General features: G+C 58.5%; 1 protein-coding gene across 2 annotated transcripts in view; it reads left to right on the forward strand.

The window, feature by feature from the left end:
- Positions 1-2,695: 2,695 nt before the first annotated feature.
- MGAT3 (beta-1,4-mannosyl-glycoprotein 4-beta-N-acetylglucosaminyltransferase) overlaps positions 2,696-21,675 on the forward strand; it is a 37,712-nt gene continuing 18,732 nt past the window's right edge. Inside the window, exon 1 of one of the 2 annotated variants that reach the window (XM_042947850.1) lies at positions 2,696-2,811. In XM_042947850.1, coding sequence (XP_042803784.1) covers positions 2,777-2,811 — 35 coding nt within the window. In that variant the 5' untranslated portion in view covers positions 2,696-2,776. Of the gene's footprint in view, positions 2,812-3,917; positions 4,037-21,675 lie in introns of those variants that run through there. The other variant, XM_042947851.1, reaches the window with a different exon arrangement.

Raw genomic sequence — 21,675 nt, forward strand, 5'->3', positions numbered from 1 at the left:
CCAGTCCTCTCTCAATGCTGAAGAAACAGAGGGGTGTCTCCCCTCCTAGTCAGCTCTCTCAGCGACGGGCTCCTGGTACAGGGAGGGTGAAGAGGTGGGGCCTGGTTGGCTGGCCTTGCCTTTTGGCCAGTTGTGTGTGGCTGAGCCGGTCAGATGTCATTTCTGTTGGGCTGGGTGGGCCGGCTGGCCACCCATAATCCCCAGCACGGTGAGACTGCCGGAGTGCATTGGGCAGATGGGGGCTGACTTTGGTATGGCCCCGCCAAGGCCGACTCCCTTGCGGCCTCACAAGAAGCTTGGAATCTAGAAAGGTCAGGAGAACAAAGACAGAGCTGGGGGGAGGATGGAACCCAGGGAGCGGGCCCCCAGAGTTGACCTGGCCAGCTCCAGGCCGCGCAGGGCAATCCCACACTTGTTCCACACAAGTGTTCTGGGGGGTGGGGGGGTCACCTACCCCTGCACGGGCTTGAGAACACCCACGTGTGGATGGGGGTGCCCTCGTGAAGGATACAGGGTATAGCCCACTGAAGCAGGGCCTGGGGGACATAGCTTTCCTAAAGTAGCCATTTCGGACAGGTCCAAATGAACAGCGACTGTTTTTTTTAAGCACAGCTGATATGCACACAGATGACCTTAATTCATTCATTTTTCTTTTTTTTTTTTCTGGCAAATGTTTATTGAGTGCCTCCCGTGGACCCAGCCTGACACTGGGTGCTCTGGAGACGGTGGCCCGGCGGTCATGGTACCAGCCTAAGACAGTCTGGCTGGCGGGCCCTGAGGAGGGCGCCTTGCGTACAGAGGCCCATCTCACCCTCTAAGCAGCTTTAGAAGGGAGGCTTCCTTATCCCCATTTCACGGATGAGGAAACTGAGAGCTAAACCGCTTGCACAAGAAGACCCAGACCCAAGCCAGACCTCTCTGGTCCCTGAACCCGGTTACACCTGACCGTGGGACCCTCCCCACAGATTTACTTCTCACGCCATACCACGGGCAGGGCCTGGAGGTTCAAGGACAGGAGGAAACATCTGGTTCACACCTGATTTTAAAAAACCAAAAGGGAGACAAGCTATACATGTAATGGATTCGTTTTTAGGTCACAACAAAATGACTTCACATCAAACGAACTGCATCAAAAAAAAAAAAAAAAAAAAAGTCATGAGGGAAAATGAGAGGCCGGGGCCGAGGCTGGAATCTTACTTTCCACTGGACATCCTTCAATAATTTTCAAATTTGCACCGTGTACAGCTATTACCTATTCACCCAAATCAATGACAAAATGTCAAGGGACAAAAAGGCATATTTGTGGCTCAGGTCTTGATCAGGATCTTTCCTGCTCATAGGGCTGGGGGGAGCCCCTGCTCATCACGGGGAGAAAGAACACATACTAGGCGAGAAATGAATGCTACCGACTGCTCGCTGTGCGTACCCTGGCCAACCTGGGTGTGATTCCAGACTCCAGGGCCTCCCAGTCTCATTACCCTGGGCGTCCTCGGATGGCAGCTGTGAAAATTGAGGGCTACGGTGTTTTTTTTCCCAGCTTGGTGCTCATGGGCCAGCGTCGAGGTTTCTGAGACGCCCAGAGCAAGCCAGACCTGAAACCGTGCTTCTCTCGTGGGCCAGGAGGGATGCCCAGGTTGCTGCAGGAGGAAGAGCAGATTCTCCCGGGGAAGTCAAGGGCAAGGAAAGCGTCTTTGAGATGGTCCTTTCCAGATGACAAGATTCCCCAGGCAGAGGCACAGGGAGAGGCATGGAGAGGTGAAGGTAAGCCTGTGTGAGCGGTAGTGAGGGCTCCGTTGGAGATGGAAAGAAAGGGGCAGAGAGCTGGCTGGAGGAGCAGGTAGGGAAGAAGATGCTGACATTTGGGGGCAGAATAGATGGCATTTGCAGGCAGTGACACGACACCTGAAACAAGTGAGTCATACGGATGGTACAAAGGGTAAGGGATGTACTTAGAGCGGTGCCGGCTAGGAGTGATTTTCACATTTTCAAATGATTAGGGGGGGAAAGAAAACCAAAAGAAGAATAATTCGGAACACAGGGAAATTACATGAAATTCACATTTTAGTGTCGTTAAAATAAAGTTTTATCGGGACACCACCATGCTCATTCCTTCAGCTACGGTCTATGGTTGATTTTCTATTACAGTGGCTGAGTTGAGTAGTTGAGATAGAAACTCTGCCAGCAGAAAAGCCTAAAATATTGACTAGCTGGTCCTTATAGAAAATAGTTTGCCTACTCTTGGTTTAGAGGGAATCTCCAGGGAGAGGAGGGGTGGGGATGAAGCTGGTGAAGGGACAGAACCAGGTCACCAGGGCCTCCTTCTGCCCTGCCCAGGCACTGAGCTTAAGCTGAGGGCACGTGGGAACCATTGAGGGGTCAGGGGGAATGCGACCTGCTCAGATGAACGCTGGAGAGGAGTCATACCGACTGCTTGCCAAGGATAGATGGTGGGCAGGGGGCACGCGGAGCAGGAAGCCCAGCCAGAGGCAGCTCCAAAAGCCTAGCAAAGACCAGTGGGACCACCCTTGAGGACATTTGCCGGGACATAGCTTTGAGGCGTCTCCCTGCCTTCCCCGTGCACCTTCGCCTACGGTTCAGAGGCGTGTTGGCTGTATACCCAGGGTGCCCCGCACGGGGCCGGAAGTGACTGCTTCAGGCCGGAGTCCCTGGGCGGAAGGAACTTCCAGAAGGGCGGGAAGCGCGTGGAGGCCGCCTGGGAGCCCGGAGCAAGATCAGGAGGAGCCAGAGTGTGAAGGGGTGGGCGCTTGGAGAACCGATGGTGTTCACATGGCAGGAGAGGAGACCCAAGAGGTGGGCAGGCGACGGACCATGGGACTTTTAGTGCCCGCTGAGGGGAGCGAGGGAGGGGGAGGTTTGCTCCCTGGAGTTCCAGGGCAAGGAGTCACGGGGCCACGATGACTCTGGGCATATACAGCGATGGAGGGAGTCGGAAGGATACAGGCGGACAAAGCCCGTGGACCCCGGCGGTATACTCTGGCCATCTGCACAGACACAGACCTGTGTGGACTCGGTAAAAGGCCTAGCGCCGTGCACGCACCACAACAGAAGACCAGGCCTCTGCACACGACCATAGATGGGTGTACACATAAGCACAGCTGCCCAGAGCCACGCACGCACACAGGCCCCAGTGGCCTCTCCGCGCGGTCACGGATGTGTGCACACAATCACCGCTCAGGTACACGCAGGAAGGGCCGCCGGATCCGGGCACACACCATAACACAGATGTACACGCCCATGCACTCCCGGGAGCTGTAGGTCACACAGTCCCATGCACACAGCAGAACACGGGTGCACACATCCACACACACACCAGAACCGGACACGCGGACCCTTGCGCACGCCAGACACAGACACACACACACACACACACACACACACACACTCTCTCTCTGACCCGCCCCGCCCCCCATCGCACACACAGCCGCCCAGGACGCACCGGGCCGTGGGCCGGCGCACGCACGGTCACAGGCAGGGGCGCGCACACACACACACACATTCGATCGCACACGCGGGAGGCGCGGAGCGGCGGCGGCGGCCGGAGACTGCAGCCCGAGGCGCCCCCCGGCCCTGCGCGGCGCGGCGAGCGGAGGGGAGGGGGCTCCAGTGGGGGTGGGGCGGGGGCCGGAGCCGCCGAGCCCGGCGGGAGCGGGCACCTCTGCGCGCCGCGCTCGGGCCTCGCCTCCGCACCCCTCCCCCCCCCCCACGCTCGCCTCCCGGGGGGGGCCCCTCCCCCGCGCCCGTCCGCTCGCCGGCCCCCCGCCGCGGCCCCGGGGTGCAGCCAGGCGGCCGCGCCTGGCCCGCGGGACGGGGTGGAGGTGGGGGCGGGGGGCGGGGATCGGGGCCGGGCCGGGGCCGCGCCGCCCGCGATGCCGGGCGCCCGCCGCAGCCGCCGCCGGAGCCCGGGATGGGGCGAGAGGCTGCGGCGGACGCCAGCATCTCCCCGCCGGGGGCCCCGGGGGCCGCGGAGCCGCCGCCGCCGCTGCTGCCGCCGCTGCTGAGACCCGGCGGGCGATGGGTGAGTTGACCCTGGCGTCCCGGGGGGCCCGCGCCGCAGCCCCTCCATCCCCGCACTCCGGGCCCTCCGCCTCCATCTCCGCGCCGCCTCCTCCGCGCTCGCGGCGCCCCCCACCCCGTCACGGCTCCCACAGCCCCCTCCCTCCCTGAGCGTGACCCTAGGGGCGGGGGCGGGAGCGCCGGGCCCGGGGGTTGGGGGCGTCGAGACGGGGTGGGGGGGGGGCGGGATGCCGGGGAGGCTACTCGGCCCCGACGCCCCCTCCCCCAACCCGGCTGCTCAGCGGAGCTTTCCCCGGCCCCGGAGGGCAAAGCCTCATCCCTTCGATCCCCTCCCTCGGCCTGGGCGGGGGGCGTCCCCGAGGCGCGGGGCTCGAGCGGCGCTTTGTGCGCTGTACCCCCCCCCCCCAAGCCTCCGGCGCGGCGCGGGGCTGGGGGTGGGAGGCCTCAGCGCCCGCCTTCCCCACCCCCCCCCTCCCACCCCGACCCCGGGCTGCGGCGGCGGAGGCCCAGGCGCGGTCCCGGAGCAGGGCGGGTGCGGAGGCTGGGACTGTGGCTGCTTGTGGGGACCAGGCGGAGGGGCGTGGGGAGAGCACCCCTAGTCCTTTCGGCGGGGTTGGGGCGGGGGGGGGAGGGTGGCGAGGCTCCCGCTCTTTTCACTGCACTGCCCGGGGCGGGGGAGGGAACCTGGCTGGGGGAGGGCGCTATAAATATCTGCAAATAGTGAGTTCTGGAAGCGGGGGTGGGGAGGGGAGCTTGGGCGTAAGTGGCAACGGTGGAGCCTGAGCTGGGGTGCCACGAGAAGCAGAGGTGGGTCTCAGCCAGCCCTGGTAGCGGGAGGTCAGGTGACTCTCCCGGCTCTGGACTCCCGAGAAGGCGTGTGGGCGGGAATACTACCCCAGAGAGACCCCTCCATGGCCCCCCAGCATTGGCCCTGCCCCCATCCCCCTAACACTCCTTGCCACTCCTGGGACACCAGTCCAGACCTGCCTCGATGGGGAGCTGTGGATACTGGCGGGTCAGCCCCCCCGGGCAGGTCCTGAAGATCCAGGCCTCCGGGTGCTGAGGAGTTAGGCACAGGGTCTTTGGAAAGTTTGGAAGAGGTTCTGCCAGCCCAGGGAGGAGAGAGAACTTGCTGGAACAGTTCGCTTGCTTGGTACTGAAGGGAAGGGCACCCTAGGTAGAGGGAATGGCGCGAGCAGAGGCTCTGAGGTGTGAGTGCCTGGTCGGGGTGGAGAGTTGTGGAAGTGGAGGCTGGTCAGGCACAGGAGTGACCCACGTGAACGAAGCGAAGGAGGGCCAGGTGGAGGTGAGGTGTCAGGCCATCCCAGGGAGCTGGCACAAGCGAGCTCCCGAGGACAGCGAGGAGCGGATGGGGCCGGGAGTGCTGCCATCTGGCTCAGCAGCCCCTCCGGAGTCTGCCCAGGGCCTCTGCTGTGGTCAGGGCTGCTTGGCCCACATCTGCTGGTGGCTGGACCGCCCCAAGCCAAGTCCGCTTTCCGAGTCTCAGTGTTCGCCTCTGTCAAATGGGGAGACTCCTCCACAGGGTTGTGGGGAGGTCTGCGTGAGGTGATGAGCGCAGGGAGCCCAGCACCTGAGAAGGCCTCGGGAGATCCTTGGCCGCCGCCAGTATGTTTACCTGGAAAACGGGGGGGGGGGGGGGGGGGGGGGGGGGGGGGGGGGGGGGTTGTTGATGTCAGCTGGTGGGCCAGGCTCACTTTACCCGGTGGCGATGAGGATCCTGTGAGGGCTGGATGTGACCCGGGGAAGCCAGGGGCTGGGGGAACTGCAAGTCCGCGTGCTTAACGCTATTCTGGAAGAAGGGAGAAGCAGTGGGCAGTGGCTGGGGCGGGGTGGTCCTCCTTGTGCCCCTACGGACACCTTAGCCATGGCATTCAACGGACCCTGCTGTGTTCCCCAAGGCCAAAGCCTCTTTGTTCTCCATGCTGCACGATGCACCCCTTCCTCCTAGTCAGCTCTAGCCCAGCACATGGGGGACCAGGGCTCCCTTCTAGAAGGTTCTTCAGACACTGAGACCAACAAACACAATATTCTCCTGTGAGGGGCACCGTCATGGGCAGCCGGGTGGAGAGGACACAGACCTTACCCCCAGGAGAATGGAATCTAGTTGGGCAGCAAAACCAGTCGGGCACCCATGGTCTTGCGTAGCCCTGTGCTGGCTGCTTAGGGGTGTGTGTGGGGGGCGGGGGGAGGGGAGGAGAGTTGCAATAATTGCAGCATGGGACAGTCAAGGGCAGAAGTTAAAAGCAAAGATTCCAGATCCAGTGTCCCACGTTCAAATCTCAACTCTGCCACTTCTTACTGTGTGACTGTGGACTGGTGGCTCTGCCTCTCTGTGCCTCTGTTTCCTTGCCTCTAAAATGGGAACGAGGCACACTAGTGCTATTTGAGCGGCTTGGTTCAGTTTCTAGTGGGCATTTACGCCCCCTCTTCCAGAATGGGTCTCCCAGGTCACCCCTGCCTCCTGTAAGACTACACAGCCTGCTCCAGTAGGCTATCGTCTTCCTTTTGTCCGTGAGTCCCTATAGGCGGGGGCCTGCCTTTCTGTGTCCGTTGCTCGGGCAGGGGGCAATGGTCTGCTGGCAACAGGCCCTCTGGGAGAAAAAGATACCTGATAAACAGCGTTGGCAGGTTTCCATGGTGTAAATCTTCCAGCAAGGCCCATTTGAGGCTACCAACACCGTCACCATCTCGCAGTGGGAGCTGGTCCATGCCAGCATCAGCACCCAGGCATTCAGTAGGTGCTTAATAAATGATGGTTGAATAAGGAGAGAAGGCTCCAGAGACTTGGGGGAGCTGCCAGGCCATACTGTAGCTGAGAGAGGGGAGGCATCAGACAGGCTGAGGCCAGGACAAGAGACCACTCTGAATAAGTAACCCGTGGTGAGATGGCGGGCAGAGGGGAAGGAGGACTGGTGTCCTCCCTTCCTGGGAACCTCTGCACCTCTGACCCTGCGTCACTTCTGCTCTGGATCCTCTTGACCTTGGCCTGGTTCGGGCTGTCTGCACAGAATGACCTAGCTGGATCCCAAGCATTAACCTGACAGAGCTCTGAGAAATGGTCCAGACGGGTCTCAAACGTCAGATTCTATTCCCTTGCTTGTGCTGTTCCCTCTGCCTGAATGTCTGTTCCAGCCACCTCTTCCTATGTCCCCTGAAACTCTGTCACCCTTCAAAAGCCTCCTCCACCCCAAATCCCACAGACCCTTCTCCCCTTCTGCTCGTCCTCTGGCCTCACAGCCCCTCTCGTGTGCACCCTGCCTGCCCATAAAAATATTAGTAGCTAACATTGCATCTGTACAGCAACCCGTGATAGAGGTACCGTGATAATCCCTTTCGCAGAGGGGAAATGGAGGCTCCGTCTTGTTAACGACGACCCATCCTTTGCCTCTCGGCTTGAGCATCCGTTCGTTGTGCAGGGAGGCTCCCTGCTGTGGGCTGGGCAGAGCACCACTTCTCTTTCTTGAACGTGTTTGCTGTGGCGTGTTCCACTAGGCCGTGAGTTCCCTATCTTATAGGAGCTCGAATGAATGAATGAATGAATGAGTGAGTGAGTGAGTGAATGACTTTCAGCCCCAGGGAGCATCCCTGTTCTTTTACCCCTTCCTCCTCCCTTTCCATCCCTGTGGGAGGAGACTGACCCTCCAGAGGGCAGCCTCACACCATGGAGGGATGGTCACAGGGACCCTGCTTAGCCACACCTGCCAGAAGGGGAAGTGAGGCTGTGGGCGGGGCCGAAAGCAGGCATGGTAGAAGGGTAGTGGACCACCCTCCTGTGGTCTAGAGTAGGGCTGACATGGGCCCACAGCCCTGCCTGTGACCCAGGAAGTTAACGGGGTCCCAAAATACTTTTTCTCGCACCGCCCCAAGTGGAAATTCCCCTGTTGGCCCACTTATTTTCATTTTATCTAGAAAAATAAAGTTGGAAATAAGAATCATTCACACACCTAATTACTCCGTGGCTTTATGAATTTAGAGCCTGTTTGGCTCTAGACTTTGGTTCCCACCGAAGTAGGAATCCCCTGGGAGGGGCAGGGTGAGGGCCAAGGCAGGAGGCCAGAGTCTGCGCTGACACTGGGGCCTCCTCCGGGTCTGCCCTCCCGTTGCCCTCTCCTGGCAGGCTGAGAACTTCCCAGAAGCAGCAGCCCCGATGGGGGTCTGAGCGAGGGAGGGTGGCCAGAGGCAGTCTCCAGGATTCTGGTTGACAGAGACCCATAATGGATGACTTCCCAGGCTGTTCTACCCCACCTCGACCTCTGAGTCATAATAATTTGCTGCTATTTATCGAGCACTTACTATGTGCCGGGCGCCGGGCCAAGCACTTTGTCTGCATTATCCCAGCGACGCCTGCTAACTTCCCTCGAAGTAGGTACTATTATTATCCCCATTTGGCAGTTTGAGGGTGCCTGGGGCTCAGGGCCAGGAAGTGGCAGGGCTGGGATTGTATCTAGCCTGTAGGACCCCCAGAGCCCGATGGGGCCCCTTGGATAGGCCCCTCAGTCACTCAGAAGGGAACGGTCTCTGAAGCCTGGACGCCCGAGACAGCCACGTCACTGGTGTCCTGGCCTCCAGGCCACCCTCCTTGTGGCCCTGATTGCCACTTCCTTCTTTCCCATAGTCCTGGGGCACTGTCTCTGGAAGCCTCGTGTAGCCTCACCTGGGCGGCTTGGGGAAAATACAGATTTCCCGGGCCCCACCACACCCCGCTGAGTCAGAATCCCACTGCGGGAGAGGGGGCTGGAAACCCAATTTTTAAAATGTTGTCCTGGGGATAGAGAGGCCTGCGGACTCCCAGAACCACTGCCCGGCCCAGTGGAGTCCAGGCTGCTTTAAGAGACTCCCTTGGCCTTAACCCAGATCCCTATGACCCTGCCCCCGCTTGTGTTCCCAGCCTCTGCCCCCTGCTACCCTAACCCAGCTCTGCACACACACCACACTGACCCCCCACGCCCCATTTTGCCTTTATCCAGGCACCTGCTGCTGCTGTTTCCTTCTGGAAACAGGTCCCAGCTGGCCACAGACCCCACAGAGCTTGTGTAATACTCTGGACCAGTCGCTCGTGGCCCCACTCTTGCTAGCCCGGGCCTGGCACACGGCCTGGGCGAATCGTGGTGGGTGAGTGATGGTGGCCGGGGAAGGGGGAACAAGGGAGGGCTGCCGATGACAGGTGAGGCTTCCAGGCTGGGTGCACAGGCACTCTCTGGGGCTGGCACCTTGCCTAACATGGAAAAGGCATTTGATGACTGTTTCTTAACTGCTTGTTGAATGGTGATCTGTCGTGTGACGGGGTGAGGGCCACTTCCGGAAGCAGTGCAGATTGGCGGGTTTAGGTGAAAGATTGAGAAGGCGCCTTCCCGGCCATCTCTGAGGCCCGTGAATATTAATGGTCCGAACTCATTTATGGCTCGGATGGGAGTGAGGGGCTGGTGCTTTCTTGCTCGATTTCATTTCAGTATCTCAGGAGCCCTGGGAGGGGGGGGCTGATGTAATCCTTATTTCGTTCAATGGAAACTGAGCCCTAGACAGGTGACTTGGTGGGGTCACACAGCTGGGAGGGGGTCCTGCAGGACGGAGCCTTGCCCGTTGTGCGAAAAAAAATAAATGAGTGTGCACTCTACCGTTTATGAAGCGGTAACACATCATCTGAGTTGGTTCTAGCTGTGGCTTGGAGGTTTGGCTCTACGTTTTCACCTATGCCCACATCCCGGGGTCAGAAAACCTGCATCCAGGGGCCTTCTGTGTCTGTGAGGGGCAGTGGTGGGAAGAGATCCCGCCTCCGGGCTGGCGGGAGAGAGAAACAAAGAGGCAGTGTTGGGGGCTCTGGCACATAGTAGGTGTTTGGGAACCCCTGTGGTCAGTTCAGGCAGAGCCAGCTCTGGTCCCACCTGGACCTTGGAACAGCCCAGATCAGTCTTCAGTCTTTGAGCCAAGGCCCACAGGGTGTGGGTGACGGGTCCAAGGTCATACCTGCCATAAGGACTAGAGCAGAGGGTGTGAGGCTCCACCACGGCCGAGAGGTCCAGGGAATGGGGCAGGGGGATTCTGTCTGTGCGGGATGACGTCTATCACAGCCATGAAACTACAGAGCCTGGCCCCAAAGGGCCCCCAGGCAAACCGCCTCTCAGCGGTGTCCAGGACTGCTGCGGGACCTGGCGTGTTACTGCTGTCACAGATGTTCGGGGCCATACCTGAGTACGGGCAGTGGTCCTGCAGCCACCAGGGGGGGATGTAACAGACTCTGTGGGCTGCCTCCAGGTACTGGCATGTGGGGAGGGCGAAATGCACCAGCACCCCACCCAGACTAGAAATCCAGGTGCTGGCTTCCCCCCCCCCCCCCCCACCCCAGGGCCTTTGCAGATGCTATATCCCTCTGTCTGCAGTGGCCTTCCCCTCCTCTCCTGGCAGGTGCTGGCTCATCCTTTGAGACCCCTCCAGGAAGCCCTGCCTGACTCCCACCCCAAGGGCCAGGCTGATCCGCCCTGCCAGGATTTCCATCTGGCTGCTCCACAGGATGCTGAGAACCTTGAGGGCCTGGTTATAATCCAGGGCCTGGTCGGAGATGCCAGTGGAGTGGACAGGGAAAGCAGCTGTAAGGTGCAGCCCAGTTCAGGTGACTGTCCCCGCAGCCCAGAGAGGAGACCAGGCTGGGGAGCCTTGGGGCCAGATAGCTAGCCAAACATGCCCATTTCACAGAGGGAACGTTGAGGCCCGAGGTGCTTGGGACTGACCTAGAGCACCCTGGAGAGTGGTTGGTCGTCCCTTTGTGGCTTGTAGGAGGAGAGCCCAGGGCTATGTGGCCGTACCCCTCCCCCACTCCGGTCCCCAGCTGGAGCATTTCTCTGCAGGATCCAGGTCAGGTCTGGCGGGGGATGGGAAGAAGCCCAGGAGAGCAAAGTCCCCAGGGCTCAGGTCTGCACTCTGTCTTCCCATGTGGAGGACAAAGCTCCTTAGAGAAAACGCTTGCTGTCTAAAAGCTGGCAGGAAATTCACATCGATAGCTCATTCTTGCAAAAAGGTACGCAGGAAAAAAAGCCTGTGAGAACTTGGGCCAAAATGTTAGCCCCGGGGATGGTGGGTGATATTACCCTTCTTTTGCTGGGATTTTCACATTTCCTAGGTTGTAGGTGAAACCTTTATAACCAGAAAAATGAAGTTACCATGTAAAGGAGAGAAGTCCAAGAAAAGGTGCCCTGAGAACAGCCAGCTCCCCATTCATGAGACTCTGGGGTCACCATGTGTGAGTGGCTTCCAGAGGGACCCTGGCCCCAGGCACATCCTCCAGAACAGGTGCGCCTGTAGCAGACAGCTCAGCCTGTGTGTCTCTCTTTCTTGGAAATTGGGTCAGCGAGAGTCCAGACCTGGGGCTACCGGGATGCAGCACACCCAGAATTCCGTTCAAGCCTCTGATGTCCTTCCTGTCGTGTGGGTTAGGCCTCGGGGCCCTCGCCTTCCCACCTCCACCTGGAAAGCCACCCCACCCCACCCCAGGCTGCCCTCCGCCCCTCCCAGCCAGAGGTGACCCTAGGCTGTTTGCTTCACCTCCATCCGGGTGCCCAGTTGGGTGCGTAGCACCGTTGACTGCCTTCCTTACTGACTCCGGCCCCGAAGTGCCCTTCCAGGGGGTCCTCCTACAATGTAGTCAAGTTCGACCTCGTGGAAATGGTCTTTGGAATCACAGCTGAGCCTTGATCCTGGGTGAGGATGCGATCTCCGTCTCCCCCATGTACCTAGTACAGAGCACCCATTCATTCGGTCAGCTGTTACTCAGCAAGTGCCAGGGCCCAGGCTAGGTGCCAGGGGCACAGATCTGCTGATTTTAGGGTGTGACGTGTCTGTGTTTTTGAGCACATGTTTTGTGCACATCACCTGCACGCACACACAGCGTGAGCGTCTCCGTCATATGTGAACTCTGGTCTTTGAGGCTGTGACAATGTGTAATCCTGCCGGGACCCCGGGCACACCTGGTTAATTCATTCTGCAAGTGTTTAACAGACACCCAGTAAGGAAGTACCAGGCTCTGACCCCAAAGAAAAATGACCCAAGGTCTCTGTCCTCGGGAAGTGCCGTCTCGGGGGCTGTCGCAGTGCGGACTGGTGGGGGCAGAGGCCGGCAGGGCTGGGGGTGGTCAGAAACGTGGTCCTGGAGACACGGGGAAGAGTGGAGAAGGGTGTTCCTGCCCAGCTGTGAGGATGATCTCCAGCATCCCCTTCAGCCCAGCTACCCAGGGCCTGGGACGGCCCTCCCCGCCCATTTTAATGCCCTAAAGCAGCCCCGAGGGCCGACGGAACTGGAGCTCTGGGTGGTGACCTGTGGGCCCCGACTGCGGGGGGCTGGGAGAGAATACAGGGAATGAAAATGAAGCATGTGGGCTGGAGAACCTGCCTGGGCTGCAGACCTTTCTGAGAGGCGAACTTGGGGACCAGGCACGAGAACACGGCACCTGGAAAGTAGAACCCCGTGATCCAGACCAGAGAAGCGGGATCATGGAACTTAGAGGAGGAAGATGGAGCAGCAGACCTAGAATGTGGACCTTCCAGAACCTGAAACACTCAAGTCAGCCGGAAGCTGGAAGATCCAGTCCGTGCCCCCGGTGGTCAGTGGGGGAAACTGAGGTCCGGCAGGAACGGGGAAGTCTTGAGCATTGGTGAGCTGCAGTGGCACGCACGTGGTCTCTGCTGAGCCAGGCCCTCCCCACAGCTCGCTGCTGTCTGACTTCGGGCGCGTCCTGTCCCCTCTCCAAACCTCAGTTTCCCCATCTGTGAAATGGCCACGTGACGGTCAGACAAGATGGAGTGCTTCACCTGGTGCTCAGGCTCTCCCGGGAAGCTAGTGGCATGGCTAAGGCCTGGACCCTGGCCACCTGACTCCTGAATGACTCTGGCCCCTTGTGGTGATGGTCTGGTCACTGCTGTTCCTTTCTCTTGTTTCTCACCCTCAGAGAGACGTTTGGACACTTGCGGCCCTTTTCCGGAATGCTCTCGGGATCTAGCAGGGGGAAAAGACTGACTAATCAGAGGAGCAAGAACAGACTGGCGGCTCCATATGAAGGAGCAGGGGCCCGCTGCCTAAAGCCCTGCATGGTGCCCTGTGCCATTTGGTGAGGGCTTCTTGAGTGTCCCCCGGTGGAGACGGTCGGGTCCTGAGCCGAGGGTGCTGCGGCCCCTTGAAGGCAGGGGTGGGCAGAGGTGGATTGGGAAGGAAAAAGAAAAGGGCTCATTGTTCCAGCTCCACGGAGGCTCCCCAGGTGCACCTGCTCCAGGCCACCTCTCCTGAAGGAGGTGGACGACCTTGCTCGGGCTCCCAGAGAGCTGGAGCTGTAGGTTCTGGGCCAGGAGCAGCCTCGTCGCTTCCCCAGATCCCTGTGAGGCTGCGTTACCAGCCCCCGCTTTTCTGCCTCCGAGAGAGTAGGATTCCAGAGTTGGGGGCGGGGGGCAGAGCCAGGGTTCCAGCCCATCCTTTGAGCCAGCAGCAGCCGGGCATGGTGCCAGGCACTGAGCACCCAGGGGTGAACCGAGATCACTTCCTGTTTCCCCTTCTTCCTTGCCGCGTCTCCTCCGGACCATCAGCCATCCTGCTCAGAGCGCTTGGAAGGCCGGAGTCCTTCCCCGTGTCTCCGCTCTCCACCGCTCCCCTCCCATTGCAGGGGACCCGTCGAGTTCATGTACATAAGCCACCTCGTTGGGGTGTGCCTTGCCCAGGCAGGACTAGACTTTTCCAAACCCCAGACCAGTTCTGAGAGCCCAGCAGCACTGACTGAAGGTGCGGGTGTGGTGATTTGGGGGCGGAGGGGGGCGGCTGTCGTTTATTCATTCAACAGGCCAAGGTCAGCACCTCCTTTGCATCAGGCTCTGTGCTGGGGCCCCAGGAGAGTTGGGCAGCACCACCCAGGGTCGAGTGAGGAGCCCTGGGGGGCAGGCCAGGGGTGAGGCAGCTCAGTCCTTCCTCAGCCTGGGGGAAGTGCAGTTCAGCTGAGCCTACCTGGGCAGGGAGTGAAAGATTACACAGAAACTTGGAGCCTCCTAGAGGATTTGGACTTTATCCCGGGGGCAGGTGTTCCAAGCATCGGATGTGGCTTTTGCTTGGCTCGTGGGGCGCAAGCCAGGAGCCCCTTCCCTGGCAAGGCTGCTGCTGTTGTCCAGGTGAGCGTGGATGGTGGCACAGGTAGCGTGGGACAGTGGCACAGGGGGCCGGGCGGGACGACAAGTACCGGGGCGTGGAAGAGACGGGCCTGGCGATGGAAAGCGCGAGGTCAGCGAGAAGCCAGATTCAGGATGACTGCCGGGCTCCTGGCCTGGGAGACTGGGTGGATGGTCACATCTCGGGTTATCAGCTCAGGTTTCCGGAACCACTATTTGAGCGAGTTCTTTGTGCCTGGTTTTGCGGCGGAGGGTCCCAGGCAGGATGGGAGCCGACTCTGAGCCCAGGCCTCTGCCCTCCAGCCTGGCCCAGACGCCGCCGCCGGGTCTGCTCCTCTCTCTCACTTAACCCCGCGGGCACTTTAGCCTCTTGAGTGCCCGGCTGCACCTCGCAACTGTGCCCTGTCCACGTGGGGGAGCGCCACTCCACTCCTGCTGCCTGGGTCCACGGGGACCGCCCTCTGCCCGGGCACGCCGACCCCGTGCATTGATGTGTCTCATCCCCGCGCTGTGCAAGGGCATCTCCCTCACGCCTCAAGGCGCAGCTCTTGGAACAAAGCCTCTCCGCGCTACAGCTTGAATCTGTCCCCCTCCTGGCCCTGTGCTAGAGCAGGCTCCATGAGGACAGCCGAGGGCTGGGGCACGCCCTCCCCTCCCCTCCCCCACCTCAGGCCTGTGGGCTAGAGACAGCTCCGTGCTGAAGTGGCCCTTTGTACATTGTCCCCCTGGGGGAGGGGGGAGCCTGGTGGGAGGGGCTGGCACTGCCCGACACCCTGTGCTGATCTCAGCGGCACTGAGGATCCAGGTGGGGGGGGGGGGGGGGGGGCGGGGGGGGTTCTCTGGGCCTGGGATCAGGGGAGAACACCCTGCCGGGTATGGGCTCGCACTGGCCGGGCCTGCCGCCCCACACTAGACGGTACTTGTCACTCAGAGTCTGTCATCACTTCCCAGGCAAGGTCCGTCGTCGCGCACCAGTTGTTTATGGAGCGTCTGCTCCGGGGCCAGGCTTTGTCCTAGGGGGTGGGGAGCAGCCGTGACCGGTGACTGAGGCTTACAGGCTTACGATGACCCTGCTCTCCTGTTGACATTCTGAGCCCCGGGGTGTGGGTGGGGGAGACAGGCCACGAACACGTAAACAAGGAGACGGCTAGCTTCCGCTGTGACTGCCGGGGAGCAGACGACCTGGGCAGGGGACAGCCGCTCTAGCTGGAGGGCCAGGAGGGCCCCTCTGAGCAGGCAGCCACATTCCAGGCCGAGGAGCAGCCAGTGGGAGGACCCTGAGACGGAAAGGTGGGGACTGTGACTGGAGCCTGTTATGCCCAGAATTCGTGATCCCCAAAGACCACTAGGGAGCCGAGTCCGATGCAAAAGCAAAAGAACCTTTATTCGAGCTAGCTCGAGCTCAATCCCCTACCTGCACCGACGCAGCGGTGAGATACCAGGGAGAGAGAGCGAGTTTCAAAAGGACAAAGGTTTTATTGGGGCCCAGGGGCAGTTGGTGAGGTAACGGCTGTGGCCTCAGCCGATTGGCTGGGGAAGGGTCCGAGTCCTGTTAGACAGGTGAGGGGGGGGGTTACTCAAGGGGAGGAGGTGTGGTCAAGGTGAAGGACACAGAACAAGATGGAGTCGGCCGGCATAGGCCCGCCCTTTCATTCCTCCCTTGTCATGTAGCTTAGGGACCCAATCATGGGACCGGCTGCATTTATGGTGACAAGGGGAACAGAGTTTAGAGGTTTACGCAAAGTTCTGGGAAGCATGTGTCCCTGGGGTGGCTCTGGGAGGTTAATTAAGTATTGTCCCTGAGCTGGTATCTATGATCTGCCAGGTGATGTTTTGGGGGGTGTGGGGACTCCCGGTAGCATGAGCAATGACAAGCAGAGTTAACAGAGTTACCAATATTAGGTGGGTCGAATGTGCTGTAGCTTGAGCTTGAGCTTGAGCGGGTTGTGTTGGTCCCGACTGATGGCCCATCGCGTGACGAAGTCCTTCCGGATCGAGGAGGGGTCCGCTGGCTGAACGTGGGTGTGATGGACCCAGGTCGCGATGCCGTCTACTTTGAGAGCGGTGGGGGTTGTCAGCACTACAATGTAGGGTCCCTTCCAGCGCGGCTCGAGAGTCTCTCGGTGGTGCCTCTTGACATAGACCCAGTCTCCCGGCTTGTACTGATGAGGTGTCGGGGTCGGGCCAGCCTCGTAGATGGCACGGAGGCGCGGCCAAATATCCTCGTGCGCCCTCTGGAGCCTTCTCAAGGAAAGAAAAAGTTCTTGATCTTTAAACTCTGCAAGAAGTTCAGCTCGAAGGCTGGGAATAACAGGGGGTGGCCTGCCAAACATGATCTCGTAGGGAGTAAAACCCAGAGTGTAAGGAGTGTTTCTAACCCGGTAAAGGGCGTACGGTAGGAGAGTCACCCAGTCCCCGCCAGTCTCCATGGTTAATTTGGTAAGGGTCTCTTTTAGGGTTCTATTCATTCTTTCTACCTGTCCTGAGCTCTGGGGCCTATAAGCACAATGTAATTTCCAGTTTGCCCCCACCGCCTTGGCTACTGCCTGTGTTACCTGAGAGATAAAAGCTGGTCCATTGTCTGATCCTACCATGGCAGGAAAACCATACCTGGGTAAGATGTCTTCTAGTAGCTTCTTAGCCACCGTCTGAGCCGTTTCATGCTTGGTTGGGTATGCCTCCACCCAGCCAGAGAAGGTGTCTGTAAATACTAAAAGATATTTATAACCATACTTTCCTGGTTTGACTTCAGTGAAGTCGACTTCCCATTGGGCTCCCGGTCTGGTGCCTCTGAGCCTGGTTCCTTTTTTATTTGATGTGGCTTTCGCGTTGGTGAGTTGGCAGGTCTTGCAGGCAGATACAACTTGCTCTATTTTGGTGTCCTGTTGGTGAATCTTGATTCCGGCATGTCGGATTAAGTCTTTTAATTTTCGGGCCCCCATGTGAGTAGACCGATGCATGTGCTCTAATATTGAGACTCCGAGCCGGTCTGGCAGCACGAGCTCCTTGTTAGGTGTATACCACCATCCCTTTATCTCCTGGGCCATGGGGAGTTTCTTGATCCGCTGTAACTCCTCCTGGGAGTATTTGGGCTGGTCTGGTAAAACTGGGTCTCCCGGGTCTGGTAGTTGTATGGTCATGGTGGGGACTGGAGTAAGGGCTACTGCCTTGGCTGCCTGGTCAGCCTTTCGATTACCTCTAGCTACTGGGTTATCAGCTTTTTGGTGCCCTTGGCAGTGGATAATGGCTAGCTTGGCAGGAAGCCATAAGGCCGTAAGCAGGTTAAGTATCTCCTGCTTATTTTTTATAGTCCGTCCTTCTGCCGTCAGTAACCCCCTCTCCTGATAAATTGCCCCATGAATATGAGCTGTGGCAAATGCATAACGGCTGTCTGTGTAGATGTTAAGCCGTTTTCCAGCTCCCAGCATCAGCGCCTTGGTGAGGGCTATGAGCTCCGCTCGCTGGGCTGACGTTCCGGAGGGTAGAGCCTCCGCCCATACGGTGTCCATTTCGGTGACCACCGCTGCACCCGCATACCTGTGTCCATCTCGCACAAAGCTGCTGCCATCAGTGAACCAAGTAGCCTCGGCATCGGGGAGGGGCTGGTCGGTCAGGTCCATCCGGAATCCATGTACTTGTTCCAGGATTCCCGCACAGTCATGTAGTGGAGCACCTAGGTCAGGGTCGGGCAGCAGGGTTGCAGGATTGAGGGCTGCACTGGGGTGGAACCGCACTTGTGGAGGGTTGAGTAGGAGGCTCTGGTAATGAGTCACACGTGTATTGCTCATCCATCTATCAGGAGGCTGTTTCAGGACCCCTTCAATGGCGTGTGGGGTTGTGATCCAGATCTCCTGTCCTAGGGTCAGTTTGTCTGCATCCTTGACTAGGAGTGCTGTCGCCGCAATAATTCTTAGGCATGGCGGCCAGCCGGCAGCCACTGGGTCTAGTTTCTTAGACAGGTAAGCCACTGGGCGGTTCCAGGGGCCTAAGGCTTGAGTTAGAACCCCTTTTGCTATTCCCTTATGTTCGTCTACAAAGAGGTGGAAGGGTTTCATAATGTCTGGTAGGCCCAGGGCTGGGGCACTTAGGAGGGCCTTTTTTAACTGATTAAAGGCAATTTCTTCTTTTTCAGTCCATTTAAATGTTTTCCCCTCTTTGGTAGCTTCATATAGGGGCCTGGCGATCTCAGCAAAACCTGGAACCCAGAGGCGGCAGTAGCCGGCTGATCCTAGGAATTCCCTCACTTCTCTTCGGGAGGTGGGAGTAGGGATCTTTAGGACAGTTTCTTTTCTGGCATCTGATAACCGCCGCTGTCCGCCCTCCAGGATATATCCCAGGTAACTTACCCTCTCCCTGCATATCTGAGCCTTCTTCGCGGATGCCCGGTACCCTAAAGCTCCCAGGGTAGCCAGCAGGTCCTGGGTCCCTCGCTCACAGTCTTTGGCCGTGTCAGCAGCAATCAGGATGTCATCTACGTACTGTAGGAGGGTGAGGCCAGGGTGCTCCCTTCTGTACTCACCCAGGTCCTCGTGTAGTGCCTCGTCGAAGATGGTGGGTGAATTTTTGAATCCCTGAGGTAGCCGTGTCCAGGTGAGTTGCCCACTGTAGCCCTCCTCCGGATCATGCCACTCGAAGGCGAACAGGGGTTGGCTCTGGGGTGCCAGCGGCAGACTGAAGAAGGCGTCCTTTAAATCTAGTACAGTATACCAGACCCTGGAGGGCGCCAAGGAGCTCAAGAGAGTATATGGGTTGGGAACAGTTGGGTGTATGTCCGCGACCCTCTTATTTACTTCCCGGAGGTCTTGTACCGGTCGGTAGTCATTTGTGTGAGGCTTTTTGACCGGCAGTAAGGGGGTGTTCCAGGCAGACTGGCAAGGAACTAGTACCCCTAGGCTTCGTAGTCTCCGGATGTGTGGCTGGATCCCCTTCCGGGCCTCCTGTGACATGGGGTATTGTTTGATCCTTACCGGACTCTCTCCTGGCTTGAGCTCTACCAGGACTGGGGTCCTATGAGCGGCTAGTCCCATCCCCCCCCCAGTCTCTGCCCAAACCGAGGGGAATTCTTGTAGCCATCTGTCTATATTATCCTCTCTCGGGAGCGCCTCCTGGTGGAGGAGGTATTCATCCTCCAGTTTCATGGTCAGGACCTGGATGGGGTGGCCCTTGCCATCGGTGACCTGAGGCCCCCCTTGTCTGAAAGTTATCTGAGCTCCAATCTTGGTCAGTAAGTCCCGTCCTAACAGCGGGTAGGGGCATTCTGGTATTACCATAAAGGAGTGGGATACCCGGCCCGTTCCCAAATCTACTGTTCTTCGGGTAGTCCATGAATACTGGCTCATACCAGTTGCCCCTTGTACCCAGGACTTCTTGCTGGCTAGTTTTCCTTGTGGGGTGCGGAGGACCGAATGTTGTGCTCCGGTGTCGACAAGGAAGTCAACAGGGGTCCCCTCCACTTTAAGAGTTACCCTGGGTTCGGGGAGAGGGTCCGAACCCCGACTCCCCTAATCACTTAGTTCATCTAGCTCTAGGACTTTTACTCGATCAGTCTTGCTTCCTTTCCCGCCGGCCCTTTTCAGACAATCTCGGGCCCAATGCCCTATCTCCTTGCAGTATGCGCACTGATCCTTCTGCAGCCTCTGCTTCCCCCCCTTGGTGGTTCTTTTACCTTTTCTTGTGTCGTCTGCCAGCTGCCGGAGATGGCGGTCTCGTTCCTCAGGGGAGTCAGCAGTGGTAGCTAGTAGTATTCTGGCCAGGTCTCGAGTCTGCTTACTGCTGGCAGTCGCCATGGCGCGGGCCTGCTTGTCCTCAGGAAGCTCCCGGTTATTATATACCTTTTCGGCTACCACCAGTAAGTCCTGCAGACTTTTTTCTCCTAGTCTATCTATTTTCTGTAATTTTCTCCTAATGTCTATGGCCGATTGGTTTACAAAGGCCATGATAACAGCTGCCTTGCTTTCCGGAGCCTCTGGATCCATGGGGGTATAGGTACGGAATGCCTCCATGATCCGTTCTAAAAAGGCAGCCGGAGATTCATCTTTTCCCTGTTGTACATTTCCTACCTTGGCCAAATTGGTTGGCTTTCTAGCAGCCATTCGGAGACCCCCCATTAGAGTCTGGCGGTAGACCCGGAGCCTCTCCTTACCTTCTGCCGTGTTGAAATCCCACTGGGGCCGAGTTAAGGGGAAGGAGGCATCTATCTGAGCCTGGTTGGTGGTGGGATTCCCGTCTGTGCCCGGAACTAGTTTTCGGGCCTCGTTGACGATTCTTTCTCTTTCTTCAGTCGTGAACAGGACCTGCAAAAGCTGCTGGCAATCGTCCCACGTGGGCTGATGGGTAAAAAGAACAGAGTCTAATAAATCAATAAGCCCTGCCGGTTTCTCGGAAAACTTAGGATTCTGAGCTTTCCAATTGTAGAGGTCACTAGTGGCGAAAGGCCAATAGTGATGGTGCTGGTTCCCCTCCGCGTCTGGGGTCCGGTGGCTCGCAGGGGCAGAATAGTGGAGTCGGCGGCGGAGGCGGATTGCTCCCTCTGAGCCCTTTGTCTGGTGAAGGGCGGGCTTCCCACTGGAGCGTTTCCGCCTCCCGCTCTCGGAACAGCATCTGCCTCCCCCGGAGGGGGAGGATGGTGTTCTTCCAGCATCCTAGAAGGGTTATATGAGGGAGGAAAAATTAATTCTTCTTCAGTACCCCCCTGTAAGACAGGGTAGAGGGGTGCTGAAGGCTGGATAAGACTTTTCTTCTTCTTTGTCCCCTGCAAAGCAAGAATGGGTTTTGGCTCCGGAGGGAGCGGGGCTAGGAAGGGTTTAAGCCAAGAGGGTGGGTCTTCCACAAGGTCCTGCCAAGTGATAATGTAAGGGAGCTGATCAAGATGGCCCGTCTTAGGCTGAGAGATGATACTCCTGACTCGGTGGATGGTAGGGAGGTCGAAGGTCCCCTCTGGTGGCCATCCGACATTGAAAGTTGGCCACTCGCTAGAACAAAAAAACTGCCACCGACCCTTTCGGACTTCCACACTGAGGTTGTTAGCTCTTCCCCTCACATCCTTAAAGTGATCAATCATAATACTTAGAGGAGTAGTCTGAGTCTGTCCCATAACGTCCGTCCAGTAAGTCCACAGAACAAAACAGAGAAACACAAAAACAGACAAACAGAGGGCCCCTAGAAAATCTTCCAACTCCATGGAAGCAACACTGAAAGCTAGCTTAGACATTTGAGGGGATTCCACGTCCCTCCAAAACCGATGAGGGGATTCCACGTCCCTCCAAAGACGACGGCCTCACACCGACCAGCGGGAGCGACCCGCCTCGTCTCAGACCTTTGAGGGGATTCCACGTCCCTCCAGAAGGGAGAATCGGAACGTCTTCCGAAACTCCCGGCCCGTGGTCCTCCAGTGCGTCCACTTAGACCGCGTCGGGCACTACCAGAACTCCAGAAGTGAGCTCACACAGAAAAGACAGAACAAACAAACAGACACTAACCGTGGCCA

The sequence above is a fragment of the Panthera leo genome, chromosome B4 (assembly GCF_018350215.1).
Source record: "Panthera leo isolate Ple1 chromosome B4, P.leo_Ple1_pat1.1, whole genome shotgun sequence".
NCBI lineage: Eukaryota > Metazoa > Chordata > Mammalia > Carnivora > Felidae > Panthera > Panthera leo.